At 36.0% G+C, this 27,098-nt stretch overlaps 8 protein-coding genes and 1 long non-coding RNA gene across 25 annotated transcripts; 5 read left to right on the top strand and 4 right to left on the bottom strand.

Annotated features, from left to right (window-relative positions):
- Positions 1–27: 27 nt before the first annotated feature.
- On the bottom strand, positions 28–1,157 carry LOC104783014 (acyl carrier protein 1, mitochondrial). The gene is made up of 2 exons (XM_010508088.3): positions 869–1,157; positions 28–446 (listed from the first exon to the last, which is right to left on the bottom strand). Exons 1-2 carry the CDS (start codon positions 1,058–1,060, stop codon positions 270–272), a joined length of 369 nt encoding a protein of 122 aa, XP_010506390.1. The 5' UTR covers positions 1,061–1,157; the 3' UTR covers positions 28–269.
- A 120-nt stretch (positions 1,158–1,277) lies between these two features.
- On the top strand, positions 1,278–3,911 carry LOC104783013 (ras-related protein RABH1b). The gene is made up of 6 exons (XM_010508087.3): positions 1,278–1,609; positions 2,254–2,324; positions 2,427–2,515; positions 2,700–2,811; positions 3,156–3,246; positions 3,473–3,911. The coding sequence occupies exons 1-6, from the start codon at positions 1,493–1,495 to the stop codon at positions 3,617–3,619; spliced, it is 627 nt and encodes a 208-aa protein (XP_010506389.1). The 5' UTR covers positions 1,278–1,492; the 3' UTR covers positions 3,620–3,911.
- A 1,750-nt stretch (positions 3,912–5,661) lies between these two features.
- On the bottom strand, positions 5,662–7,139 carry LOC104783011 (uncharacterized). Its single transcript, XM_010508086.2, has one exon. It carries the CDS (start codon positions 6,841–6,843, stop codon positions 5,887–5,889), a length of 957 nt encoding a protein of 318 aa, XP_010506388.1. The 5' UTR covers positions 6,844–7,139; the 3' UTR covers positions 5,662–5,886.
- A 2,572-nt stretch (positions 7,140–9,711) lies between these two features.
- Positions 9,712–13,173, bottom strand: LOC104784402 (F-box/kelch-repeat protein At3g06570-like). Its single transcript, XM_087509591.1, has 4 exons — positions 13,109–13,173; positions 12,923–12,994; positions 10,305–10,610; positions 9,712–10,159 (listed from the first exon to the last, which is right to left on the bottom strand). The coding sequence occupies exons 1-4, from the start codon at positions 13,171–13,173 to the stop codon at positions 9,712–9,714; spliced, it is 891 nt and encodes a 296-aa protein (XP_087365717.1).
- Positions 12,601–15,315, bottom strand: LOC104783010 (protein REDUCED WALL ACETYLATION 2-like). Of its 15 annotated transcripts, none has more exons than XM_087511127.1 (10): positions 15,041–15,185; positions 14,493–14,653; positions 14,108–14,281; positions 13,917–13,997; positions 13,724–13,812; positions 13,431–13,635; positions 13,239–13,346; positions 13,078–13,148; positions 12,923–12,994; positions 12,601–12,823 (listed from the first exon to the last, which is right to left on the bottom strand). In XM_087511127.1, the coding sequence occupies exons 3-7, from the start codon at positions 14,132–14,134 to the stop codon at positions 13,338–13,340; spliced, it is 411 nt and encodes a 136-aa protein (XP_087367253.1). In that variant the 5' UTR covers positions 14,135–14,281; positions 14,493–14,653; positions 15,041–15,185; the 3' UTR covers positions 12,601–12,823; positions 12,923–12,994; positions 13,078–13,148; positions 13,239–13,337. The 15 variants fall into 15 exon arrangements, with proteins under 15 accessions (XP_087367253.1, XP_087367243.1, XP_087367254.1 ...); XM_087511117.1 differs by having other exon boundaries at positions 13,239–13,357; positions 15,041–15,169; XM_087511128.1 differs by having other exon boundaries at positions 14,108–14,324; positions 14,964–15,127.
- A 249-nt stretch (positions 15,316–15,564) lies between these two features.
- LOC104783009 (phragmoplastin DRP1D-like) lies at positions 15,565–18,963 on the top strand. 2 transcript variants are annotated; one of them, XM_087511111.1, is made up of 15 exons: positions 15,565–15,861; positions 15,964–16,027; positions 16,107–16,214; positions 16,288–16,389; positions 16,461–16,511; positions 16,595–16,656; positions 16,768–16,858; positions 16,950–17,014; positions 17,126–17,320; positions 17,405–17,524; positions 17,601–17,671; positions 17,769–17,994; positions 18,075–18,125; positions 18,208–18,579; positions 18,667–18,963. In XM_087511111.1, exons 1-15 carry the CDS (start codon positions 15,730–15,732, stop codon positions 18,793–18,795), a joined length of 1,839 nt encoding a protein of 612 aa, XP_087367237.1. In that variant the 5' UTR covers positions 15,565–15,729; the 3' UTR covers positions 18,796–18,963. The 2 variants fall into 2 exon arrangements, with proteins under 2 accessions (XP_087367237.1, XP_087367238.1); XM_087511112.1 differs by having other exon boundaries at positions 15,590–15,861; positions 15,933–16,027.
- Positions 18,964–19,712: 749 nt separating this feature from the next.
- On the top strand, positions 19,713–21,195 carry LOC104783008 (uncharacterized). Its single transcript, XR_767109.2, has 2 exons — positions 19,713–19,957; positions 20,473–21,195. It is a non-coding gene; the product is annotated as an uncharacterized LOC104783008 (long non-coding RNA).
- A 1,565-nt stretch (positions 21,196–22,760) lies between these two features.
- Positions 22,761–24,466, top strand: LOC104783007 (uncharacterized). 2 transcript variants are annotated; one of them, XR_015597722.1, is made up of 4 exons: positions 22,761–23,057; positions 23,143–24,039; positions 24,131–24,307; positions 24,353–24,466. XR_015597722.1 is itself a non-coding variant. In XM_010508084.3 (3 exons), exons 1-3 carry the CDS (start codon positions 22,906–22,908, stop codon positions 24,231–24,233), a joined length of 1,152 nt encoding a protein of 383 aa, XP_010506386.2. In that variant the 5' UTR covers positions 22,769–22,905; the 3' UTR covers positions 24,234–24,361. The 2 variants fall into 2 exon arrangements, 1 of the variants encoding a protein (XP_010506386.2); XM_010508084.3 differs by having other exon boundaries at positions 22,769–23,057; positions 24,131–24,361.
- A 418-nt stretch (positions 24,467–24,884) lies between these two features.
- Positions 24,885–25,701, top strand: LOC104783006 (uncharacterized). The gene has a single exon (XM_010508082.3). It carries the CDS (start codon positions 25,050–25,052, stop codon positions 25,512–25,514), a length of 465 nt encoding a protein of 154 aa, XP_010506384.2. The 5' UTR covers positions 24,885–25,049; the 3' UTR covers positions 25,515–25,701.
- The last annotated feature ends 1,397 nt before the right edge of the window (positions 25,702–27,098 follow it).

Genomic DNA, 27,098 nt, shown 5'->3' with positions numbered 1-27,098 from the left:
TAATATTTCAATTCATAAACCAAAAACTACTTGAAGACAAGTTTGTATTAACCACGAGAAAGAGTGTCAACTTCCACAAGATTCAAGCAAAAAGGGGTTTCTCAAAGAAACTGAAACTGTAAAAAAGAGTCAATTAACAACAATGCTCTCCAAACAGAAGTGAATTTATTTGCAAATCCCATTCTCAAGAGAGAAGAACCTCGTACAAATTAATAAAAGGGGGGAAGAAACAGAATGATAAACCATGAGGAGAGAGAGCACCACGGGATTTAGCTAGACATTGGGTGATTGTAAACGTATTCAATGGCGAGAGTGCAAGAATCGATCTTGTCAGCTTCTTTGTCCGGGATTTCCAGCTTGAATTCCTCTTCAATAGCCATCACTATCTCCACTGTGTCCAAACTATCTAACCCCAGATCGTTTTGGAAATGTACCTCAGGAGTCACCTGTAGTTTGATTGTTATCACCAAGTCATCAACGAAATGAACAACTCTTAAAGAGAACTGAAAGATTTGTATGTTTTCAAACAAAAAGGATTCATCAAATGCCAAATCCATTAGATCATGGCAACAACAACAACAAAAATCTGAAGCTGTAGCTTCTCACAATAAGCTAAACTTACTAGACCATTCAGAATCAGTTAACCTTAGATTAACAAACAAGACTCAAAGCAACATATTTTCAGATACCATTTGGTGTATATTCCCACTAGATCAATACCAATTCAACCAAAAGCTACAACATTGAAAAAGATTCAATCTTTCAGCAATGAGGAAAAAAAAGATAGGAACCACGATTCGATCCCATACATTGCAGGTCTAAGCCGAATCTTAACATTTAGCTGAAATTTGTGAAAGATCGAGCTGACCTTAGAGGGATCGACTTTGGGGAAGCTCTTGACAACATCAAGAACTCTATCAACGACAGCTTCTCTGCTGAGATGATCATCGTGCGAAGAAAAAGATCGGATCGAACCAAGGAACCCAATTTGAGACTGATTCAGTCCTAGGGTTTGAACCGGAACCCTCAGATGACGAAGAATTGCATTTCTCAGTGCCATTTTCGTCTCTTCTTCGAACCTCCAGATTTAGGGATTTGATGAGACACACAAAGGTGAAGAAAGGTTCAAGGTTGTTCAGGTCATAGAGAGAAGACACGTGTTTGTCACGTGCCCGCTTGCTACTATAAGGCCAGGCCAAAACCCTTACGTGGGCTTACATAAGAAGCCCATAATGTATTAAAATTCTATAATTTGCAATCCTCTAAGTTTCTTATATGTTGTAATTTATCTCAAATAGTTTTCTAATTTCACAGAAAGGACCCAATCTCGAATAAACCAGCAACTTGGTAATATCAAACTCACTAATACAGTTTATTTGCAATTCCATAGCGACGGGATCTCTCCGGTAAATATCGGGAACTAGTATTCTCAAGCGAGCGAGATCTCGACGTTTCTCAGATCCGTTCCGGCGAGTTAGATCTTTGCGGAATCATGGCTCCGGTCTCGGCGCTCGCCAAGTATAAGCTGGTGTTTTTGGGAGATCAATCCGTCGGCAAAACCAGTATCATCACTCGATTCATGTATGACAAATTCGACAATACTTACCAGGTAATATAATCTCCATTGCTCAAATCTAGTTGTGATCTCCACGATGCACGACGTTGGCTTGTGTTTTTGGGGGGATTTAAGTCGGGGACGTCCCAGGGTTTGATCGATTTTGAGATCCGTTCTTCGTGGACGGGAATCGTGTTTTCTTCAGTTCCTAGTTCTAAATCATTCTCTTGATCTGGCGTTTTGATTCTACTTAGTTGTGTGTGTGTGATCTGATTTGTAGACCGTGTTTAATCAATGAATATAACGTAACAATCACCTTGAATGATCATCGTTTTTTGTAATCGCTCGCTTTGTTCAGTGCCATAGTTCTAAATCGTTCTCTTGATCTCGCGTTAGATTCTATGTTGTTGTGTGTGATCTGATTTGTAGACCGTGTTTAATTAATGTATAGAACGTAACCATCAGCTTTAGTGATCATCGTTTGTGAATTTTGGCTTTTGTAATCGCTCACTTTGTTCAGTGTCATAGAAGATCCAAGTAACATATGATGATGCTTCCTTGATCTTTGTTATCATTATTTATTTAATCGAATTTGTTCTCAGTTACTGATTTGTATATATGATAATGACGTTTGAGCTCCTACTTGTAAGTGAACTGTGCTAGCTTATCATCGTTATACTCAATTTTCTTTTCCTCAGGCCACAATTGGTATTGATTTTCTATCGAAGACAATGTACCTTGAAGATCGAACGGTCAGACTTCAGCTTTGGTAAGATCTTGAGCCTCTTTTTGTTTTCGAACGCTGATGAATATAAATTGCAGATTGACCATGATTTGGTTATTAACATTGAGAGCCGTAAACATATGACAGGGATACAGCAGGGCAAGAGCGATTCAGGAGTCTTATTCCGAGCTATATCAGGGATTCGTCTGTTGCTGTTATTGTGTATGATGTTGCAAGTATGCGTCTCTTCACCCTTTCTCTGCTTTCTCTCAAACAACATGAATATTTTTCCCATATCTCACATGTTGTGGCTGTGATATTCAGTAACCTTATGAGTTCATGCATTTTGATTTCTTCTCTATCTTGATCCATCGTGCGTTGTGTAACTCGAGATTTATTTGGTTTTCCACTGACATATAGGCAGGCAATCCTTTCTAAACACTACTAAGTGGATCGATGAGGTTAGGACAGAGCGTGGTAGTGATGTGATAGTTGTACTTGTGGGAAACAAAACTGACCTTGTGGAAAAAAGGTAATAGTGATCCACTATCTCTTCTTTTACATGTTTATTTTCAAACTTTGCTATGCAAAATCACTATTCAATAGCAATTGGACTAAAAAAATGGTAGCCCTCTTTCCCGGTCTGTTTTTGTAAGTATGTTTCCGGTACAAATGAGTTTCTTTTTGGATTTAACCGCTTCTTATTTTCTAGTGGTATTGAGTATGTTCCAAACGACCCTACAAGATAATAAATGGAAAATCATTTGGTGCTCAACTGCATAGGGTTTCTTTATAGTCAACACGCTTTGACACTTGATGGTGCCTACTATTTGTCACTGCCAATGGGCCTTTTGTAATAAATTGTTTGTTTCTCAGGCAAGTGTCAATAGAGGAAGCAGAAGCCAAGGCTCGTGAACTTAATGTAATGTTTATCGAAACCAGTGCCAAAGCAGGCTTCAACATCAAGGTAATAATGATTTTCGCTTCACCTATTTCTGAGGGCTTCTTGAACAACAAAAGATTGTTGATTAACCGAGACTTTTATACCCACCTGCTGGTTGTAACATCCTTCTCATTCGTATGGTTCTCTTGTTAATACTCTTCTCTTAACAGTTACTGCAAATCCATAACGCTATCAGTCCGTACAAATTCTGTTTTAGTTCTAATGTTTTCAACCCTATTTCCATTGATAGGCGCTCTTCCGCAAGATAGCAGCAGCTTTGCCCGGAATGGAAACATTGTCTTCGACAAAGCAGGAAGATATGGTTGATGTCAATCTCAAGTCTTCCAATGCAAATGCATCTATGTCTCAGCAGCAATCAGGAGGATGCTCTTGTTAAAATTGGCAACAGCAACAACAAACCGATAGAGAACAATAAGACAAACAAAAAAAAAGTCCCTCCAGCCTTCGCATTATCCAATCCGTTATTGTAAAATTTTTGCCTGCTTATTTGACTTTTTTTTTGTAACTTTCATCAGGTTTTAAGAAAGACTTTGTTTTAGCTATGGTTTGTCCCTAACTCTGATCTTTTGTGGTCTTTTGGAGCTTCAAATGCTCTCTGCTTCAGTACTTTTGTTTAATATTGTCTCAGAACTATGATTTGTCAGTCTATGAATTTAATTACATAAAAACACTCTTCTCGTTTCTTCCTTCCATGTGAAGACAGTTGAAGAGAGAAGATGGATGCATACTAGAGTTGTTTTTATGTTTGACCCATATCATAAAGAAACAGGGAATTAATTTCGTACACATGTCGTTAGGTCAGATCACTTAAATGAGCTAATTAAATTCAAAGTCTCACTGTTCCCAGGTATTTTTCTCCAGTTCCACCATGATAACCTTGTTTAAAGAAAACCTAAAAGAATATAAACTTATTTTATCTTGGTGAAAAGCTCTGATGGGGATTAATGCAGTTGAAATATGTATATACTCAGCGAGTATCACATTCTCACGGTAGAATAGTGCTGCGGTTAAGATCAAACAGGAGTAGATATTAGCGTTAAATAACTATAAATTCGGCTAGTTATTGCAAAAACAACAACTAACATTCACAAGTTGACGGGATGTACTTCTCTAGTGATTAGGAAAAGCTTTAATTCTTTATAATGTCAATACTTAATTATGACGCATACATTTTGAAAGATAGATAGAAACTTGTAGTAGGAGTGGCTTTCTTTTCAACGCACCTGAAAAGTATTTTCATATGTTTGAACCGTCCAACTAAATAAGTTATTCGAAACTTTTGTTCGAGTTGTTTCTTTAATGACATTCATAATCAAGTAATCATCCATAAAATTCCTCATACATAGTACCAAAGGCAACTGATAGCTTAATATTAGTCCATTGTACCAACTAATAACTAGAAATGAATTATAAAGGCACTTTGTGTGCTTTATTTGAATTTTCCCACTCTCAGCAAACAACACATAATTCGCAATAATGACAATAATTAAAGAAGAGACCACTTAAAAAAAAAAAAAAAAAAAAAGAGAGAAAACAGAATGAGTAAGTTGAAATCAATGAAGATGGTATGTAGGTGAGAGGAGATGGTAGAGCCACGAAAGAAAGAAGACTACAAGTCTACAACTATTTCTCAACAAAGCCAAGCCAAGCCACCACACGTTCATTAAATGCCAACTTCCCTTTTATGACCGTTAATGCTCTCTGTCCTGTAAGATTAGACGACGAAATATGAAATTACAATTCAGCCCATCCATAGAATGATCGTATTTGCATTGCTCCTCAGTCCTCCTCACTCACGGCTAAGGACCCATCGAATTTAAAATTTGGACCCACTTCGTATATTGTGTATTAAAAACTCCATTTAGTCTTTACCCTTTTAAACCTTTGAAACTCCTCTTCTTTACTTACGAGTTACGACGGTACTACTTGGAAGATCTTACCAAAAGTCGTCGAAACTGATCGAAACTGAGACCTATGTTATTATTGGACCTATATGGCCGTTTTTTTTCCTAGCTTTCTCTATTAGGTTTTGATGTGTGTAGTGAGACTAGTAAATTGGGAATTTGTGAGATTGTTTGGTTTAATTTTTGACTTTGCCTTCCATGCCTAAAGAGAAGTGTTGTCAGAATTTTGTTTTTCTAGATTAAGGGAAACACAAGGGTATGTCACATTTATTACCCACAACAAAACATTGAAAATTTGCTTCTTCTTTTTTTTTTTGTTAGATTTGAAAACTTCAAAAGAATTGAAAATATATTACAATTCTGACATGAAACTAGTCATAGGTTTCTTCTTCTTTTATTATATGTCATTTTGATGTGTACACCCAAAAAAAATCATATTTAAAAAAAAAAAAACAGAGGCACATTAGACACTAACCAAGACGACATTGTTCTTCTAATCTCTCCTAATTAAAAATTTAAAAAGAAAAACGAATATATCTTCCTTTTAATAATATACACAATCAGAAAACATTATTATATATAACCAAAAATGGTAAATTTCACTCTTTTTATCTGCTGTTGTTGGTATAGTATAAAGTGCACCATATATAAGGATGAATCTTGTGAGGGTATTTAAGGTAATTTCACAAAAGAACGGTCAGATTTTAATCCCAACCAAACGAAAAAAAAGAAGAGAGAATCAACGGCGGTGATCAAGTCTTCCTAAATCAACAAGCTTCTTAGACCGGTTACCACAAAAAGACGCCGCCGTCGAAAGGTGAGGCTTCGCCGGTGAATTCATATCGCCGGAATAACCAAAATCCGGCAGAAATCTCCCTCTCCAGTTAGAAGAACAGTTAGATGGTTTAGCTCTCACTAAAGGACTCAAACAAAAAGCCATCCCTGAAACGCTTCTACCAAACCCAACCTTAGGTTTCCTCCCCGGAGTTCCCATCGCCGGCGTTCTTCTTAACCTCCCTGGTGATTCCTCAACTGAGTCTTCGTTCGTCGTTGATTCTCCCGCCGGCGACATTCCTCTGCAATATCTCTGTCTTGGTCGATTTTGATGATTATGATGATCGGATTCTGAAGCGATCAAATCCTCGATGTAGCAGGTCGTTGTGTTTGACTGTTGCTTCTTTGATCGAACTGAGAGAACTTTAGAGAGCCATGACCTTGACGACGATGTTGACGACTGAGAAAAAACGGTTGAGGCGTCGTCGCATGAATCGCGACGGGAATCGTAAACGTCAGATCTCGTCGTCGGTCTGAAGAAGCTTGAGAAACGAGATAAACCGCTTTTTTTGTTCTTCTTAAATGATGATGATGGTACGAAGACTTTTTCCGATGAGGTTGTTGAACCTCTTCCTCCTCCCAAAACTTGAGGCGTTGAGAAGAATCTGTTATTAGAAGAAGATACTACAGAGTCTACTCCGGTTCCAGCTCCGGCGTCTGATTTTCTCGGAGCAACGTAAGGAGAAACAGAACGAGGGAAAAGCAGAGGAGGAGGTGGAGGAGAGATACGAGAATGATGATGATGATCGTCGGTTTGAGAGGCGGCGGTTGAAACGGCGAGAGAGAAGAGACGTTCACGGAGACAAGAAGCACAAACGCCGATACTGCTACTGAAATCTACTGTATGTCTCTTACACCTCATCGGAGACCCAACCAAAAACAAAAAAAGCTTCGATTTTTATGAGAAGTACGTAGAAGAAGAAGAAGATCTGATGAAATAAAAAAAGATTAATTTGTCTTCTTCTGAGAGAGAGAGAAGAGAGAGAGAGTCTCTGAGATTTTCTCTCTTTTGGAGAGAGAGAGAAGAGAGAGAGAATATAATCGCCGGAGTAAATGAAAATTTTTCTGATTTCTTTCTTTTTTTAAGAAGAAGAAAATTTTCAGGTAATAAAGTCTCTTGACACGTTAACCATTGTTTTTTTGCTTAATGAAGATGATGATGATGATGATTATACATTTTTATACTTATGGTTAAAGATAAATTATACCACCCTCTTTTTTAATATAATTAACGTCACTATAGAGTAGTATTCTTTATGGGTGTGCTTTGTAAGTGGGAGGATGAACATTTCAATTGTTTTCATCATTTAGTTCCATATTGTCGTTGACATTGCTTTGTCAAAACAAACATCACTTCATCACCAAAACGGGTGTTATATTACTTTCATATCAATTGGGTTATGTGTAATCATTACTTTAAAATATACTATGTACAACTACCTTGTTAAACAAAACTAAACGTCCTCTTAATTTGACTCACTAAAAAAACTTAAACGTACTTACTTAAGACATCGTATGTCAACGTTATGTATATTACCAACAACAATTTCCATTCGGAAAACTACCAAATTAAAGGTCTTTGGTTGTTTCCTTTTTGTTTTTTTGATTTGCATAAACAACAACAACACGTTTTAATATTGGATATATATATATTCTTATAATCTTATTGTTAAGTGTATGTGTAATTATGTTATCAGTCTATATATATGTGCGTTAATACATATCTTGAAATAGTTAATGATAGTATCATTTTGTATATGAACATGATCCGGGAATTCAAAGATACGGTATGAATCCAATTCAAGATATATATGGAAAAGTAATCCCACTTTCTCTTACTACTAAATCATTTAAAATGACAATCATGAAAAATAATTTGTTAGTGGGAGAGATATTGGGAGGACGAACAAGTAAAAACAAAAGATATCAACTTCATCCCCCGATCAAATGTAAAAGGGAAACGAGGCATGTGACGGCAATGGGAGCTCGTGGATGGTGGAAGCCGACAAGTGTTTGGTGATTTACTAGAACGTCGTCGGTTTCCCTCTAATCCCCCACACACACACACGCTTGTTCGTCTGTTTCTTCTTGGGTTAGTAGCACGTGGCCTCCCCTACCCTATTATTGGGCTTTTATAACGGGCTCAACATCATGTTCACTATAAACTGTTTTAGTAACGAGTTACTCTGCAATGAATTCAACCTTTAAAACTTTATCAATGTTACTACGTGTAAGATGCAATGAGATCGTGAATAAGAAGCAAAATTGAAGAATAAGTAATGGTGAACCACCTAAAAATATATTTTAGCTAACCGTTCTTGACATTCAGGTTTATGGTTCTGCTGAATCAGACATTGACGCTCTCTGCATTGGTCCTTTCTTCTTGAGGGATATTGATGAGACAAGTTGGAAAAGCTTGTCTGGAGTTCGCGCAAATAAATGCATACAGCTTGGATTAGTGCCTTCCTTAGAGGTAACAGAGAGATTCTTGATTCCTCCAGCATTACTGCTATAGACCATGTCAACTTCTGTTTCATTTGACAAAGGTTAAAAGTCTTACTTTCTCAGTGTTCCATCTGACCAAGTAGTGGTTTTCTGTAGGGTTATATATATCCTGTTTGGCTATGCTTTTTAAGTCTTTGGATCTTCCCTGAGGTTTATGTGCATTGGCTTTTACCCGAGGAATGAGGTATTCCGAGTCCCTTTATAATGTTCTTGGTCTTATCTCACACACTTACTATGACAAATTTCAGGTTGGAAGAATTTGTGTTTGAGCCCTATCCATGTGCAAACACATACACGTGGTTCACCAAGATAAACCTTCAGCTGCTAACCAGTAAGATCTCAGTAATTGGGTTAAGTCACGTTTCCGTTGTCTTATGCTCAAGGTACGGCACTTCCATCTTTGGTTCAACTCTTCCAGTACGATATATCTTACAAACACTCTCTGCCTTGTTCTGTGGTCTGTCTCATAGTATTATGGCCTTTGCTTTATTCCACATGTTATTTGAAAATCTCTCATCTCATATAATCTTTAATGCAGATAGAGGAAGGCTATGGCATTTGCGATCCAAACCCAACAGAGTATGTCGAAACCTATGCAAAGCAGCCAAACATTGTGCTTTACTGGGGATGTTTCAGACATTGAATATGTGCAGACAAACTTTCTTAACAGTGGAAGCTTCCAGGGACCAGTTGGTAGAATCCATTTATCGGTTGTGAAAGCATCCCAGCTGCCTTTGGAATGGTGATTGTGCTAGCAACAACAGAAGCAAGAAGGTTACAAGGACTTGTTGGAGAATCAGAATCCCGGAAGATAAGCAGCATTGCAAGAATGTATCGGTTTACTCAAAGCATATGCCCGGTTATGTGGTTGGATATAAGAAGTACATGGATAACAAAGAGGCTGAGGGTAAAATGTTAGGTTGTGTTAGTAATGATGGTTTTGCCTTTCTGTTGGCCGATAAGTGTGTGCCTGTGAGATTGAGATGTTTGTTTGCAGGGAGAAACTACTGTAGTTTGATATTTTCACTTTCTAATTTGTAAATGTCTCCTGACCAAATCTAGTTGTTATATTTTCTCAGTTAGTTTCCTTTTGACATGAAAAGATTAGAAGTGAAACAAGAGACAAAAAGTCATTCTTCTTCACAGTTGCATACACCAAAAGAACACAGACAACCCCCAAAAAAACAAACAACTTTACCAGAAAAAAAAAAAAGAAGACACAGGATCAAAGAGTAGCAGCAAGAGCCTTGACTAGATTAGAATCTTTAGGGACAGTAAGCACATGATCAAGCGACTCAACGATCCCCCAAATTTCACAACTAGTGCGTTTATTGTCATCGAAATCATCATCATCATCACAAGGAAAATTCTGAGCCCAGAAAGCAGCTATCTTTCCACGGAAATTAGCCAATCTAATCTGCTGACAACTATGTCTGAAAAATCGTTGCGGCAAACCCATGAAGTTTCTCCAAGTGGCTGCCTGAGTGTCATACCATCTAAGAAATCCCAAGAAAGCAGAGTACAAAACATTATCAATCTCGCAATAAGCATTACGACACATAAAAGCACCCATCACCCGATCAGCCTGTTCCCATCTAGCTTCCTTGGAATTGTAAGCCATACATCTACTAGTCCAAGGCATCACGTGCAACTTCCCGTCAACAAATTCGGAACTGCTGGGCGAAAAAACGCCTTTATCCTCACTGTAATAATTGGCTGGTAGAGTATGCCAAGTTTGTGTGTTTTGTGTCCAACACCTTGAAGAAGGCTTTAAACAAGGCTTGTCCGGTGGATATAAAATATTCTTCTTCTTCGTACCTTCCTACTACATATATCATTCCATCACGGGCGCTAGCGGAAACTGAGCTTAGCTCCACGCCCAAGTTCGGAGCTTTGCTCCACGTGTGAGTCCTGCAATCCAGAATCGAGACGCTAGAGAGGGCTGGTGGAGCTTCGTATCTGCTACCGGCTATGTTGTAGATCTCAGAACCGACCGTGACGAGATTCCAAAATTGCCCAGGAGGAGAATCTGAAATTGGGACTCTAGACAAAAGGTAGCCACTTGACTTCTTCTCCTCCTCCTCATCATCATCATCGCTGGTTAGGGTTTGATCAGGTTTTCGGCTGAGGGTGAACCAGTGATAATCAGGATCGTCCTCTATGCACACATAGAGACAACACTCGGTGTGGCCGGAGAGAGATCAGGCCTTGTAAAGCTCCGGTGAAACTATGAGAGATCGAAATCTCTTGGATACGAGTGAGAGAGTCGGGTAGTATACTCTTGGCACGCGTGCGATGATGCTCACTATTAAGTCCTCCGTAAGCGACTCAAACGTAGTAATCGATCGTGATCTCTTTTATCCCGGCGGCGGCGACATCGTAGATCCTCTCTGTTTCTATTATGGTACACCGCGAGAGTTGCAGTATATATCACTCCCAAGTCACGTGATTATATATATTGGGTTCATTATTCATTTTATTAATGTCGTCAACTCGTACTATATTTATCCTACTAATATTGGTAAGTACAATTGGAAAAATGTCATTTAAACCATAAATTTTCAAATTTTGGCCATTTAAACCATGAACTTTGTTATACGCAATATAAAACAATTAACTTTTATTAACTAGTTTTTTTAAACATAAAGTTTCGTTGATCAAACCAAAAAAGACATGACGTGAAATCCGATAGTTGACCTACTAACAGACGTTACTATGTCGTTAATCACTCCGTTACTGACAAAACGACGTCGTTTTAATAGAAGTTTTCATTCGAAAGAATGTCATTTAAACCATGAAGTTTTAAATATAGGCCATTTAAACTATGAACTTGTAAATGTATGTCATTTAAACCATGAACTTTCAGATTTATGTCATTTAAACCATAATATATGAAAAATGTGATCAATACTTCAAACTCTAATCAATCCTTCAAACTCTAGTGTAGTGTCCTAATAAATAAAAAAGACTCAATACAAATACAAAAAGACACAAAATACATGACAAAGATCGAAAAAGAAGGATGAATTGATGTTCTTCTTTTTCTTTTTCAGAATCGCATCATGAGGCAGAGTCGAAGAAAGAAGAGAGAAACTAAACTAGGGTTAAATGGTTTAACCGATTAGGCTTATATACTTCTGCGGTTTCTAATAAACCAATCGGCCCGATTACCGAACTGAACCAAAATCCGATTATCCAAATCAATTGCGCCGAACGCTTATGCTTTCTTTTTTTGGTTTACTTCGATAACCAAAATTTTCAGGTTGTCTAGTTTTCACTGAACGCCCAGGGCAAATTCATGGTTTATATGACAGAAATTTGAAAGTTCATGGTTTAAATGACATATATTTACAAGTTCATGGTTTAAATGACTTTTATTTAAAAGTTCATGGTTTAAATGACATTTTTTCAAACTAAAACTTCCATCAAAACGACGTCATTTTGTTAGTAACGAAGTGATTAACGGCATAGTAACGTCTGTTAGTAGGTCAACTATCGGATTTCACGTCATGTCTTTTCTGACTTGGTCAACGAAACTTTATGTTTAAAAAAATTGATGTTTTAAATGGCCTACAACAAAATTCATGGTTTAAATGGTCAAAATTTGAAAGTTCATGGTTTAAATGACGTTTTTCCCGAAGTACAAATATAAAACTAACCTAAAAATGTGTAAAAAATTACATTCAATTGTCATTAAAAAAACTTAATTAAAATTAAATAATTAATTAAATAAATATTTCTAATTAAAAAAACGAAAAAAATGTGTTGGTTATATCTAACAGATAAGAATTTTTTAACAGATAAGAATTTTTAAACAATAATTCCAATAAACCAATAAGTAAATATTTCTAACAGATAAGAATTTTTTTACATGTTAGTTATATTTTTTACTTAATTCATTAAAGATTTCACAAAGTTTTAAATAATTTTATTCATTACATGCAAATGTTTTATTGACAGGTTTTCAATTAACATTTTTAAAATACAAAAATTATAATATAAGCAACAAATTTTTAATCACAAACCATTATAAATTACATAATAACAAAATAAATTATTATAAATTTTCACTAAAAAAAATTCAGCCCGCGGTTTTCCGCGGGATAATACCTAGTTTTTATTGATTTCAGACGAACATATTATTTAAAAATATATTACGTATACGAAGTGAAGTTGGGAAGTGGTACAATTGCAAACAATGCAGATTGAATAAAATACATAAGAGAGGGAGAGATATGTGTTTAGAGGTTGAAGATGGCAGCACCACTTGAAAGGCTTTGCTCCATATCTTCTTCCTTCCCAACTCCTTTCTCTACTCTCTTCGTGTAGTATTTCTCCTGTAAATGGAGTACCACAATTCCATTCTTTTTACTCCCAAAAACATGGCTCGATAACATTAGTATCCTAAAACCGTAAGGAAGCTTTTTATTTATTACTCGTATAGGACACTGCAGCTGTGATGGCTTTCATTCATGAGATCACCGAGTTTCTTTAACTTGTCTTCGTCACTGCACAGCAGTTTATGTTTCAAAGTATTAAGGTTCCGGTGAAGATTTAATCAGAAGTTTCATGGGGAAAAAAACGGTCTCGCCTTAAGCTTGAATAGACTGTGTCCTTAAAACCATGAACCCTCCGGGCTTTTGAATAAACGTGTGCAGCTCTCTGTTGATGATCGTAAGCATGCCATTATTGTTAAGACTCAGGGGAAAAAAAAAAAAACAATATTCCAGAGGTTTGTACATTTATACTTACCTGATACAATTTGAAATGTGTGGCAGCATTGAGTACAACTAAAGATGTTGGATCATTGTTATACTTGGTATGAAGGCTGTTTTCAAAGTGTTGGTAAGCTCAAAGAGCCTATAAGAGATCTGAAACATACCAACAAAACGCCAGCTCTACACTCTACAGTTGAGAACTTCCACAAGAAAAAGTGTAACATACCTGAGCCATATATGAAACTGGGAGATATATGTCTCCAATGTTATCTTCCCATGCCACCTGAAAGTTCATGAACAGTTTTTTTTTTTTTGGAAAAATCGTAACAAGAGGACGAATATCACTATTGACTGAGAGACTGTTCATGAGACAGATATAAACACTGTTGCCGCGGAAAGACTGAGTGATGTCTCGGAGACAGATATAAACACTGAAAGAAAAGCAAAACAAAGAATACATGTTAGGATTGGTTCTTGGATGAATCTGATGTATAGAGATTTGCAAGTAAAGTGGAATACGTTATAGGAATCCAAGAGGTGTAAGGATGATATCTGTTGCAAGTTAGCTTGTCCAGCTTGTATATGTACTCGTACCAAAAATATCCCACCTAAAAGTTTCATAATAAAAATGACAGATTAGCTGGAAGAAAACAGTACGTAAGGCTCCTTCACCTAGAAGAAAGTGAAATGATGACTTGTTAATTTGTTATACCGTTATTGCTATACGTGCCACAGTTGTTTTGATAGCCATCCTGAACTTCATCTCAGCTTCCTCCAGTATCCAACTTTCAACCTATAAGATACATAATCAAGGAAATGAAGGACGAAAAATGGCAAGTCTTTATCACTAAACTACCCATTTGTGAACAGACTTGATGTGAAATTCTAGTATTGGGAACTTACAGTTGGGTGGTAGTATGCATATAGCATCCCTATTATCCATATGTACCGATCAAGGCCGGGAGGACATAGCTACCTGTGCAAACCTTGGAAGGCTAAAGTCATAATAAGAAAAATTCCCAAATCCAGTCATCGATACGTAGCAAGCAATGAAGACACGGATTGCATTATAGTACTCTGCAGCAGCAAAAGTAGTGGTACATCAAAAAGAGGACCTAACCTACAACACCCAAAAAAAAAAGAAAACAATGATGAGGTAACAGCAAATGAAAAGGCAGATTAAAAAATGAACACTAGATACTTCTCTACAAATTTTCCCCGCAGATGCATTAACAGGCATGAGCCAAACTGAAGGGCAAGTCACTAACATAAAAGTTAAATGACAAACCTGCATCCAGCCTTTCCACTCCTCGGTTTGATGCCTTTTTTGAAGTACATGATGGCTTTTCCGGTGAATGCTGATTTATCATTCTGAATCGTGAAGGAAGTTAACGCTGAAACGAGGATGAGAGGGAAGTATAGGAACAGAAAGAGATCCCGGTTGTAACTCTGTGTCAAAAGATTAAAAAAAATGAAAGCTAGTCAGATTCGTAGAAGCACGGACAAGAATGAACCGACACAAGCAGAATAATCATCATGACATATCAAATTTATTATCTTTCTTTTTTTAGTCGCATCAAATTTGACAATCCTATGAGGGTCTATTCTTTCCAATGTAACATTTAAGACCAACCTTAATTATATAAGAAACAAGTGTATATAAGATGTTGCTGGACAATGTAAAGGCTCTGTAGTAACTAGCTAGATAAACCTTTTTTCAGAATCTACTAAGCAAAAAAAAAAAAAAAATCATCATCACCTTCTTTGCTGAATTCAAGATAATGGACCTTTCAAACAAACAAAGCTTTACTGTAGCAAATGGAACCCAGTACTCACATTGCTCTTAACGTCAGTCTGATCTCAACCAAGAAGGACAAACCTGCATAGAACCCGGCATAGACCCAAGTGACAAAATCAAAATACAAAAAAATCAAAAGCAAAAGTTCATTATCACTTCATAAAAACGTTGTATCGAGACCGTGTTTAGCAGCATAGTGGAGATACTCGGGAGTATAGCCAAAGGCACAAATCCAAAGCACCACCGGCATCTGCAATATTCCAAAACAAATCACTCTCTCAGTATAAAAAATTCACTACCAAACAAGTAGAATGAAACGTTTATAGATGGTGGAATATCTTTATATTGACATTTACTACCAAACAAGTAGAATGAAACGTTTATAAATGTCTTTATATTGACATTTTAATTATACTATTTTGGTTTGAATAACCATTTAAAATTAAAAAGTAGAATGAAACGTTTATAGATGGTGGAATATCTAATTATATTAAATGGTTTTCAGTCAATTTTCAAAGATTACTAATAAATAATAATAAATAAATGGATAATGACAAATAATAATAATAATTTGGTTTTGGTTAATCATATTGAAAACGCCCGCTCTCTGTTTTCTCGTGTCTCTCCCCATCTGCGTTCATCTCAAAGTCGTTGCATTCTCTTCTTCTTCTCCTCCGTCTGTGGATATCTGAATCTCTCTATCTAACCGAAGCATACGGCGGCGACAATGGAGAGTTTGATCGTGTTGGTTAATGAGATACAGAGAGCATGCACTGCACTCGGCGATTATGGCGGCGGTAATAACGCTCTCACTTCTCTCTGGGAAGCTCTTCCTACCGTCGCCGTCGTCGGTGGTCAGGTTTATTTCTCTCATCAGAGTACTCTCTCACTTAGGGTTCTTCTCTTAATTAAAGCTTCTTGCTTTTTAAGGTTTCTCTCTTCTTCTCATGCATGGGTGTAGAGTTCTGGGAAATCTTCAGTTCTAGAGAGCATTGTTGGGAGAGACTTTCTTCCTAGAGGATCCGGTTTGTGGATCCAAAACCAAAACTTTTCGATCCCTTTTTTTTAATCATCTGTGATTGTTAAATTTTGGATTTGTTGTAGGTATTGTTACGAGACGGCCTTTGGTCTTACAACTTCATAAGACTGATAATGGAACAGAGGAATATGCAGAATTTCTCCACCTTACTAATAAGAAATTCACCAATTTCGGTATGTACTTTGTTGTATAATATGAATGTGTGTGTCTTATAGTGAATCCATCATCATCATATTCGTGTCACAGCTTTGGTTAGAAAGGAGATTGAGGATGAGACTGATAGAATCACTGGAAAGAGCAAACAGATTTCTCCAGTTCCTATTCACCTTAGTATCTTTTCTCCCAATGGTCAGTTTCTTTATCGTTTTCTGCGTGATGCTCTTGTTTATTTCACTAACATCAGTTTTTTTTGGAACCAGTTGTGAATCTTACTCTCATTGATTTACCTGGTTTGACTAAAGTTGCGGTTGGTATGTGTTTGCTTTGGTTCTAGTTCCTTTACATCTCTCCTTTTGTTTATACTACTTGTTAACATTGTCAATTTTGTTTTCAGATGGACAGCCAGAAAGTATTGTTGAAGATATTGAATCAATGGTTCGCTCATATGTCGCAAAGGCGAGTAGTTGCTACTAGTTCTTACACTTTTCTTGGCTTGGTGCATGATGCTAACTAATAACATGTTCTTGTCCCTATTAATTTGATGGTTTAGATATGTTTTGTTCACAGCCCACCTGTCTTATACTAGCAATATCTCCTGCAAATCAAGACATAGCCACATCAGATGCGATGAAGCTAGCGAAAGAAGTGGATCCAACAGGTTTGTTTTTAATGAATTCTGGATTGGAGAAAAGAATCATTCTCTCTTTCGAACAATGATACTGTTTTCTGACTTTTTTGCACTCTCTTAGGTGAAAGAACGTTTGGAGTTCTGACAAAGTTAGACTTAATGGATAAGGGAACTAATGCATTGAATGTAAGTGTCTCCCATTGTTTCTGTTGTTTGAAAGTAGTAATTTAAGAATTGATCTGCCTGATGAAAATCTTGAGTTTTACATATATAGTGACTATTCTTTGCCTGGATAAGGTTATCGAAGGAAGATCATACAGGCTGCAATATCCTTGGGTTGGGATAGTGAACCGTTCACAAGAAGATATTAATAAGAATGTTGGTATGATGGTTGCGAGAAGGAAAGAGCGACAATACTTTGAAACCAGCCCTGACTATGGTCACTTGGCCACCAGAATGGGTTCAGAGTTTCTTGCAAAGCTCCTCTCTAAGGTTTTTACTCAGACCAAAGCCTTAATGAGTTTTGTTTTTTTGTCGTTCTGTTTAGTAATACGTACGTGGTCTTTTATTTTCCAGCTCTTAGAATCTGTTATAAGGTCCCGTATCCCAAGTATCCTGTCCTCAATAAACAAAAACATCGAGGAACTCGAAAGAGAGTTAGACCAATTGGGCAGGCCTGTCGCTATTGATGTTGGAGTGAGTACATACACTTTCATATGAAACTATATAAATTGTATATTTTTGTGGTAGGCTAAAAATGTGTTGGTCACAGGCTCAACTATACACTATCTTGGGAATGTGTCGAGCATTCGAAAAGATTTTCAAAGAGCATTTGGATGGCGGGTAAGAAAACACAAAATTATTTTCTGAACTTTCTCATAATGGTGGATATATATTGGATAAAACTCTTGCTTAACTGTGATTGATGGAAAAATCTTAGGCGTCCTGGAGGTGCACGGATCTATGGAATCTTTGACTACAACCTCCCGGGAGCCATAAAACAGCTTCCTCTTGATCGTCATCTTTCATTGCAAAGTGTTAAGAGAATTGTCTCAGAATCTGATGGCTATCAACCTCACTTGATTGCACCAGAATTGGGTTATCGTCGTCTCATTGAAGGATCCCTAGATCATTTTAGAGGTCCAGCTGAAGCTTCGGTGAATTCCGTAGGTTCTTTTTTCGCTTCACTTTTTATTTATTAATCAGCTTATATATAAGAAAACCGTAACGAATGTGATTGTAACAGGTTCACTTTATCTTAAAAGAACTTGTAAGGAAAGCGATCGCAGAAACTGAGGTGAGAGATTGGTTATTCTTGAAAGAAATATATAGTAAATGGAGAGAAATGGTTATTGATTCTTGTTGTGCAAGTAATGCAGGAGCTAAAAAGGTTCCCTTCACTACAAATTGAGCTAGTTGCTGCTGCAAACTCATCTTTAGAAAAGTTTCGTGAAGAAAGCATGAAGTCAGTTCTCAGATTAGTCGACATGGAGTCTTCATATCTAACTGTGGACTTCTTTCGTAAGCTTCATGTAGAAAACCAAGTTGCGTCTATTTCTTCACCAACCACAACAATAAACCAATACGGTGAAGGACATTTCAGAAAGATAGCTTCGAATGTCGCTGCTTACATCAAGATGGTTGCAAAGACTCTTGTAAAGACTATTCCTAAGGCTGTTGTTCATTGCCAAGTCAGACAGGCGAAACTCTCGTTGCTTAATTACTTCTACGCACAGATCAGTCAGAGCCCGGTTTGTCTCTTATTACTTCGGTTATGTTGCTAAGTTTGGTTTTTCCGGTTTGGTTTAAGGATTTGGGTCTGTTTTTTTTTTTGGCAGGGGAAACGATTGGGGCAGTTGCTAGACGAGAACCCGGCATTGATGGAAAGGAGAATGCAGTGTGCAAAGAGGCTCGAGCTATTCAAGAAGGCTAAAGATGAGATTGATGCAGCGGTTTGGGTTCGATGACGAAGATATTATATATATAAACCAAGTCTCTGCCCTGTGACAGTTTCGTGTGATTAATGGTTTTATTGGTTTAGATAAGATATATAAACCATCTAGTTCAAAAACAGACAATTACTAATTTAATCTGTGAGCTGTGGTTGGTTGAATAAAATTATAATCGTTGTTTCATATCTCCGGTTTTATTTTAGGTATATAGATATGTAATAACTCTCGTGGTTTCTGTTTGTTTAGTACTTTAAGACACACAAGCACAATCTCTTCACCGAAATATAAAAATCAAACAAAATATAAAAATAAGAAACTTTGAAATTAATCTGTCACTATAGATTTGTGATTTGATAGTCGAACGTTGGACGCCGAAAGTACAAAAAAATGGACGTTTAGAAACAATTAAGTTTATGTGTTCACTTAAACCAGCCCTGACTATAGTCACTTAAACCAGCCCTGACTATAGTCACTTAAACCAGCCCTGACTGTAGATATGTATTTCTGTAAAACCAAATCTCTGCCCTGTGACAGTTTCATGTGATTAATGGTTTTATTGGTTTAGATAATATATATAAACCATCTAAGTTCATAAACATGCAATTTAGTATATACCTGTGGTTGGTTAAATAAAATAACAATCGTTGTTTAATATATCCGGTTTTATTTTTAAAATTGGATTGTGGATATAATAACTCTGTGACCGTGGATATAAAATCTCGTTGTTTCTGTTTGATTAATACTTTAAGACACAAACACAATCTCTTCATAGATTTGTGATTTGACAGTCGAACGTTGGACGCCGAAAGTAACAAAATCTGAACGTTTAGAAACAATTAAGTTTTTTTACCGTTATGAATATGATTTTTTAATTAAAAAGGCGTAGATGAATTGCTCCTATAAATATACGTAACCTCCTTCTTTCATCTTTCAGACTTTCACCTTAGTTCAAAGTTCAAAATTATTTTCATTTCTGTTCTCCTTTATTTTCTTTCAAATGTCTAAAACTCTGTCTTTTTCGTTACTTAATCTATATAGAAGCATCATCGTCGTCGTGAAAGAAGGCTCAGAGACAAACATAGAAGCGTCATCATCGTAAAAGAAGGCTCAGAAGTCAGAAGCAAACATAGAAGTTGGCAAGTTGCCATCATCATCGATTCATCATTTGTAAAAGAGGGTTAGACTCTGTCTCTGTCCGATCATTTATATTATCTGTTAGACTATATAATAGTGTATTCGACTTATTTCATTTACCCTGTTTTAAAATCCAGCTCATAGTCGTATGGTGTTCAAAAAAAATTGTTGTTGTTGTCTTCACAAATGTTTGTCTGCATGTGTTGGAAAATAGTAAAAGAAGTAGTTTCGATATTATATAATGTCCTTTTTTTTCTTATGATAAATATATATAATGTCCTATGGTTTTTAGATAAAAATATTATATTTTACGTTTCTACCTAATAAAAACGCAGATGCTATGATAGTAGAACGATTGTGTTGGTTTTTAATTGAAAAAAAAAGAATATAGCCCATTTAGATTCTCTGTTTTGATAGAGTAATAGCATAGATCCTCTGTTTCTGCCTAATTAAAACATGGATGATGATGATGATGATATATATACTATTGTTACTTTGTTACTTTTGATTGAAAAAGAATAACCAAACTGTTGGGTTTGTTTTTGGATTATTTGCAAGGTTGGAGAAAAAGGAAGAAAATGGGATTATAATGGATGTTGATATATGATCCATTTTGCGAAAGACCTTGAAACGACAAAAGCTTGATTTGTTTTTTTGTAAGGTCTTTTCATCTTCCGGATGGGTATGGATTAGAATGAATTATGTATAGATGCATGTATAGGGCTGTTGTGTATGTATATAGGGTGTGCGTGTGTGACACATAGATGAGTTTATAGGGTTGTTGTGTTAGACGAATTTATTTTATAGGGTTGTGTGTTAGACGTATTTATTTATAGGGTTGTGTGTTAGATGTATCTGTAGGCTGTGCGTGTGTATGTCTTAGACACTTAGATGAATATATAGGGTTGTGTGTTAGATGTATGTGTAGGTTCTGCGTGTGTATGTCTTAGACACTTTGATGAATTTATAGGGTTGTTGTGTTTTAGATGTATGTTGTGTTTGTGTAGAGAGACTCTCTATAATAGAGTCGTTGTGTTAGATGTATGTATAGGGTGCAAATTAATATAGCAGTCCACTGCAAACGCAAAAAGTGAACGAAAACACAACACAAAAAAAACAAAACACGACCTCTTTCAAATAAAATAAAAAATACATTCAAAAACACACGCTTAGTCGAAACACAAAAAAGAATATAAAGAAAGCACGAAAAATCCAACTACAAAAATAAACTTTAGTCGAAGCCGAATGTAAAATGTCAAAACAAAAATATGCAAAGTTTTTTTCATAGATGATATCGAAAGCATGTAAATTTCTAAAAGATCATATAAGTCGAAGCACCAAATAAAAAAATAAAAAAAACATATGCAAGTAATGCAAAAATAAAAATAAAAAGGACACCTAACTAATTTTAACGCAAAACAAATGAGATGATAAAAAATACAACTTCTATTGCAAAAATACAAAAGGCTGCAAATGATATTTAATAAAAAAACAAAAAAAGGCTGAAAGTGGAACCGCAAACACACCGAAAACCAAAAGAAACGACAGCGCAAAAAAACGCTAATTCGATTCGTCCAAAAGAAAAAAATAACTATACCTATTGACTTTTTGGGCCTTAAGAGTTCTGACAAGCATAAGAGAAGAATCATAAGGCAAAAAATTCTTCCCTAGGAAAAAAAAGCTCCATCTTGTTGTATTTGATATTCGGAAAAAATTTCGTGATCTCTGCTCCGTGACATTTTGATATTTTACTAGTAATGGAAGAATTGGAGGAGCTGAGGCAGTGATAGTGAATTGACTTGTGGCAATGTGGTAGAATAAAAAAGACTTTGTGCAATGTGGTAGTTTAGTCATTAGTCATAAATTTATTTCAATATTTGAAGAAGTGAATTGACTGACCTTTGACTGACCTTCCCAATTTGGGTACGAACTAACTTGTTAATGAGCCTTAATTAATGGCCCAATATTAATTTACAAACAAATATGTATTTATTGTGCCTCAATTTATTGGCCAACTTAAAAGAACCACATATATATATACAAATCTTAAATTGTATATGAACAAATAAAACTAATTCAATAGATAAATGTATATGTGACAATACCAATTGATCATTTTAGTCTGATACAAGCTGCAAATAATACTGGAGGACGAAAAGAGTGTCACTACTAGGAAGTTCATTTCGCACATATGTCTGACATTGCTGGACAATCAAATTACGGAGCTCAATTTGTGTCAATATCATGAGGTTTTAAAAATGATGAGGACCATAAAGAATAGTTTATATTTATTATAGATTAATTAATATTGTAAATCTTTGTTTACATTATTTTATAAACATACAAAACGATGTATCTATATGATTTCACAAAATAATACATGTTAAAAACTTAAAGTACATGAAAATACACACAAATCGAGACAAATGTTGCATTAAAATAAAATAAAAGTAATAATATGACGTTGTACAAAGTGTAAACACCAGATCACAAATTCTCATGAATCTTAATAAATAAAGTTAATTCTCAAAAAGATAACTAACAATAAAAAATTATCTTTCAAGATAATTCTCCCGTTTTCATTAAAACTTAGAAACCAAATAACTGTTTTTATATCAAACCACTTAGGAAAATTACTTTGAAATAAATGGAAAAATTAAACATAATAAAAAATGTACTATCACTAAAGTCACTCAGCCATTGAAGCACCATGAAATTTAGTAAAACATTCTTATTTGTTAAAAACCATATTTGCTCATTTTTCAGATTTTTTTTAAAAATAATTATTGTGTATTTTTTGTTGATCCATTCCTAAAATAATAATTATTGACGTGGACCGTGGTGGGGTTCTATCATATTTTTCTATTTTATTCTCTTCGATAGACAGACAGTGCTTTAAAATCCTAGGGGTTTCTTGATTACTCTCACTCTCTTATCTCTGATTCATCGTCGCATAACCATCTTACCCCCGTCACATTTTTGATATCTGTAATGGCAGAAAGAATTGGAGGAGCTGATGCAGTGATAGATCTCAAACCTGGATCTTCAATTCCAATTTCGTATCACCCTTCTTTTGGGCCTCACGATGATCTACTCCTTCTCGAAGCTGATGACAATCTCGTCTCTGACATCTTCAATCAAAGGTACCATTTTTATTTATTGATTTCTTCGTTTTGATTCTTCGATTTATGTTATTATTAGGATTATAAAAAGGGTTTCTCGATTTAGGGTAACATTGAGGGGACTTCCTGATGAAGATGCTGTTCTTTGCACCAAATCCAAGACTTTTGCTATCAAATTTGTTGGTAATTCCAATTCCATGTTCCTTATTCCTCCTTCATCATCTGAGGATGATACTAACATCAACAACCGTCAGCTTGTATCGGTTCTCAAAATTGCTCCTGGTAATATGGAACTTGTTGAGGTTTCTCCTAGGCTTGACAAACTCAAGCAGCTTTTATTGGCTAATCCATTCGGTGCTGCTGAAGTAGACGCCATGATGGATGATGATAATAATGAGAAGAGGGGTGTAAAGTTATATACTTGGACCGATTTGGTTAACACGGTTCAAGCGAGTGATGAGGAGTTGAGTGTTGGGTTGCAGAGTCTTTCTGCTGTTGAGATTGATGGTTACTGGAGGGTTATTGATGAGAATTACCTAGACGTGATTCTGAGAATGCTGCTTCATAACTGTGTTCTGAATTACTGGTCTTTTGATGATCTCGATGAAGATGAAGTTGTGAGTGCGTTAGTAGCTGATGAGTTTCCTAGTAAGCTCGCGAGTCACTGCTTGCGCGTGTTTGGCTCTAGAGTTAATAGTAATGGAACTGGTAAGTGGAAGTTGGAACCGAGGCTTGTGTGTTTGCATTTTGCTAGGCTGGTACTGAGAGATGAAAAGATGAGACTAGAGAGTTTCATGGAAGAGTGGAAGAAGAAGATTCCGGATGGGATGGAAGGAAGGTTCGAGATGCTTGAAGGAGAGGTTTTAACAGAGACAATAGGGATCGAGACACGGGTTTACACATTCAGCGTACGCTCTCTGCCTTCAACTCCAGCTGAGAGATTCTCTATACTCTTTAAACATAGGTCAAAATGGGAATGGAAAGACTTGGAGCCTTACTTAAGGTAACTGAACAAATTTTCTGATGTAAAAGATTTCACTAGAAGTTTTTGTTGTTTTGTGAATTGATTTGGGTTGGTTATGTGTTATTTGCAGGGATCTTCATGTTCCTAGGCTTTCTATGGAAGGATTGCTTCTGAAATACACACGCAGAGCTCAGCCAAAAGCTGATGCACCACCTGTCTTTAGTGCAAGATGAAAATATAGTTTCTAAACCTTTTTGGCTTCTTTGCTATAGTTTGTGTTAGTTGATGTTAGAAGACAAGAAGTGTGGTAGAGTTTGTTAAGAGTTTTGTGAAATTAAAGGTCACGGAAGAGTTTTGTTCACACCGATCATCCAATTTATGTGGTTTAGTTTTTTTTTGGTCGGCACTAACCTATTTTGCATAAACGTTAAAAAACTATATTTATTGGCTGGGCCAAAATTGAAGAGATCGACTTGGGTCCTGGTTTATCTTTATTAGGCCTTCGTCCTATACTCATAATTATACGGTTCAACATCAATTAAATGAAAAACATGTTTTATTTGTTTTGTGCAGAGCAAGATACTTTGTTTGAATGTACAAGTAGAAAAGTAGAATACGTTCCATGTATTTTTAACTAATTTAGTTTTGACTAAACCCAAAAACTTTAAGGAAACACTATAGCCAAGCTCAAATTCGTTTTTTCTCTTTATATTAGCATTGTTTAATACTCCACTAATTTTAGTTAGCCTCCAGAATTCGAATGGACTGACCAAATACTTAAATGGACTTTTATGACGAAGTCAAATTCAGGTAATAAAAAGTGAGTTGCTTCGAAACTACAACAAAGTAGGAAGTATATATAGTAATACAAGTATAAAAGCATTAAGCATTACCTTTCTTTTATTTTAATAAACCCCAACGTGCTTAAACAAAGACCGTTGATCTCATCCCACGATACACCTTACCGTATATATACACACAAATAGAGAGCGTCGTTACTTGTGCCAAACTTATCTCCAAACAATTTCTTTTCTCGAGAAGAATTTAGAATGTTTACTGACTCTCTCGTAAGATTCTCAGAGTTCGTAGCCGACTCCATCATCATCGCGTTCCTCGTCGTCTTCTCTCTCCGTCTCTTCTTTAGATTCGCTAGTTTCCTCGCGAGCCGTTCTTGGCGACGTTACCGTACGTTCACGGTCCATCGTCGGAGATGGATAAGAAGAGCCGCGGCGGATGAAAAACATTCGTCGACGACGTATTGTACGATTTGTTTGGAAGACGCGGCGGAGGGAGAGAGGATGAGGAGGATAACGGCGTGCAGCCATTGTTTCCACGCTGATTGCATCGATCCGTGGCTGGAGAAGAAGTCCACGTGTCCTCTGTGTAGAGCTCAGATTCCTCCGGCGCCTCCCGGAAACCCTCTGCTCGCGCTTATTGTTCCTCCCGGCGTGTTTGAGATGTTTACCAAAGGAACCTTCCCGGACGCGACGTCATCGTCAATAATATTTGATTAGTTTATCAATGTTTTTTTAGAAATTAATTAATCTACTCATTCATTTATATTGTCCTTGTATTTTTTTTTAACTGTATAGTTCTTTTCACACCAAAATGATAACAGAGTATGTAACACCCTGAAATTTGGAATATTGAACCATATGAACAAGACAATACAAACCTCTAACATGTTATCTTGTGGAGAAAGTGACAGTATTATTAGTTAGTGTTTTTATAATACACTTCCTAAAGATGTTTGTTTTTCTTCACCACTTTAGAAATTTTCTTACCAACTATTATCTAATCCACCACCCAATACAGTTGCTTTTTTGTCTCCAACAAAGTGCTTCTAGTCTATCAAATAGTGGGTTTTGTCCGTCTTATCAGATAATTGTTTTTTTTTTACTTAGCCAACAAATAAAACAAAACACAAAGGAGTTATAGTTGTGTTTTTCTTGGTCAACTACTAAATTTTATTCCAACCCCTGAAGAGGCAAATATCGACATAAGAATTTAGAAGTAAGTTAAAACTGCCAACGAATCCGGCACTACGTGTGGTAGAAGAAGGGAATAACTAAAAAAAAAAAGAGAAAATAAATTTCTGATATCAGAGAAATATCCTGATCTGAACTCAATAGAGCAGATATAGTGATTATTGCACTTGTAATGAAGTCAGACTATTTAACTATATATATGTGAATGGGATCGATGCTTTTTGGTAGAGTATATTGTTAGCGCAAAAGCAAAGACATATTATTGGTCCGAGATTCTTGTTAGAAATATCATATTAAACGTTATGAAATCTCCAAAGTTTTCTCATCAAGCTGCGTCGTCCACTATGCAATGTGTGTCACCACAAGCTCAGATAATATACCGGTTAGATTACTTTGTTGGATTCCATATTCGGTTCGTGTTAACAATTATACGAAATATTGGTGGACGGACAAACCATGATGAGCTCATTTGATCCATCTGAGAAGGTTCACTCTTGGAACGTGAATCAAGTAACATTTCCATATATATTTTTGACTTTTCAGCCTATCTTTCTCGTGTTAAAGTATTTAGAACACATTTGGGATATTTTTTTTTTTTAGTATTTAAAATATTGGAAATGTACCTTCGCGCACTTAAACTTCTTATTCATCCAAGCCAATAATTAATTAAAGACCCAAGAGTATAAAGTTTTAATAACATGCATTATACGAGTTTAAATTCAGACGGTGACACAATGAAAACAACGATATTTAAGTAGTACCCCTGTGCAATTTTGGTTATTCATTATATTGAAACTTTTATATATGTTGCCTATTCCATGAAGATTTAGTACATCGATCGAGATCGCCAGAAGTGATACGTACCATTCCATTATTTAGAATCCAAAATTCCGCTCATGGCTCATGACATTTCCTGGTACCGTCATTGAATATTTAGATTATTGAGAAAAAAAACATTTGCCCTCATCAAATTTTTTTTTAAGTTCCTACCAATTTTTTTTTTGTTAAGTTGTGTTTGACCTGGTTTAAAATTCATACTCTATATAGTCAATGAATGGTATACAAAAAAAACAAAAATTAAACCAGGTCAAACACAACTTAACAAAAAAA

This window comes from Camelina sativa, chromosome 4 (genome assembly GCF_030686135.1).
Source record: "Camelina sativa cultivar CO46 ecotype springtype chromosome 4, ASM3068613v1".
NCBI classification, from domain to species: Eukaryota; Viridiplantae; Streptophyta; class Magnoliopsida; order Brassicales; family Brassicaceae; genus Camelina; species Camelina sativa.
The sequence above is the reverse complement of the archived record's forward strand: the minus strand, read 5'-3'. Positions and strand labels throughout refer to the sequence as shown.

Excerpts from the sequence above, each read along its gene's own strand:
- LOC104783014 (XM_010508088.3), bottom strand. The coding sequence starts at position 1,060 with ATGGCACTGAGAAATGCAATTCTTCGTCATCTGAGGGTTCCGGTTCAA. Across the intron at positions 447-868 it reads CCAAAGTCGATCCCTCTAAG|GTGACTCCTGAGGTACATTT; the intron begins GTCAGCTCGATC and ends ATCAAACTACAG.
- LOC104783013 (XM_010508087.3), top strand. The coding sequence starts at position 1,493 with ATGGCTCCGGTCTCGGCGCTCGCCAAGTATAAGCTGGTGTTTTTGGGA. Across the intron at positions 2,325-2,426 it reads ACGGTCAGACTTCAGCTTTG|GGATACAGCAGGGCAAGAGC; the intron begins GTAAGATCTTGA and ends AACATATGACAG. Across the intron at positions 2,812-3,155 it reads ACTGACCTTGTGGAAAAAAG|GCAAGTGTCAATAGAGGAAG; the intron begins GTAATAGTGATC and ends TTTGTTTCTCAG.
- LOC104783011 (XM_010508086.2), bottom strand. The coding sequence starts at position 6,843 with ATGAGGTGTAAGAGACATACAGTAGATTTCAGTAGCAGTATCGGCGTT.
- LOC104784402 (XM_087509591.1), bottom strand. The coding sequence starts at position 13,173 with ATGGCATGCTTACGATCATCAACAGAGAGCTGCACACGTTTATTCAAA. Across the intron at positions 10,611-12,922 it reads AGCTGCAGTGTCCTATACGA|CCGAAAACCTGATCAAACCC; the intron begins GTAATAAATAAA and ends GTTCACCCTCAG. Across the intron at positions 10,160-10,304 it reads ATGATATATGTAGTAGGAAG|TTCCGAATTTGTTGACGGGA; the intron begins GTACGAAGAAGA and ends TTCGCCCAGCAG.
- LOC104783010 (XM_087511114.1), bottom strand. The coding sequence starts at position 14,134 with ATGCTATATGCATACTACCACCCAACT. Across the intron at positions 13,813-13,916 it reads TGGCACGTATAGCAATAACG|GTGGGATATTTTTGGTACGA; the intron begins GTATAACAAATT and ends TGAAACTTTTAG. Across the intron at positions 13,636-13,723 it reads ACCTCTTGGATTCCTATAAC|TGTTTATATCTGTCTCCGAG; the intron begins GTATTCCACTTT and ends CTTTTCTTTCAG.
- LOC104783009 (XM_087511111.1), top strand. The coding sequence starts at position 15,730 with ATGGAGAGTTTGATCGTGTTGGTTAATGAGATACAGAGAGCATGCACT. Across the intron at positions 15,862-15,963 it reads TCGCCGTCGTCGGTGGTCAG|AGTTCTGGGAAATCTTCAGT; the intron begins GTTTATTTCTCT and ends GCATGGGTGTAG. Across the intron at positions 16,390-16,460 it reads TAGTATCTTTTCTCCCAATG|TTGTGAATCTTACTCTCATT; the intron begins GTCAGTTTCTTT and ends TTTTGGAACCAG.
- LOC104783007 (XM_010508084.3), top strand. The coding sequence starts at position 22,906 with ATGGCAGAAAGAATTGGAGGAGCTGATGCAGTGATAGATCTCAAACCT. Across the intron at positions 23,058-23,142 it reads TCTGACATCTTCAATCAAAG|GGTAACATTGAGGGGACTTC; the intron begins GTACCATTTTTA and ends TTCTCGATTTAG. Across the intron at positions 24,040-24,130 it reads GACTTGGAGCCTTACTTAAG|GGATCTTCATGTTCCTAGGC; the intron begins GTAACTGAACAA and ends TGTTATTTGCAG.
- LOC104783006 (XM_010508082.3), top strand. The coding sequence starts at position 25,050 with ATGTTTACTGACTCTCTCGTAAGATTCTCAGAGTTCGTAGCCGACTCC.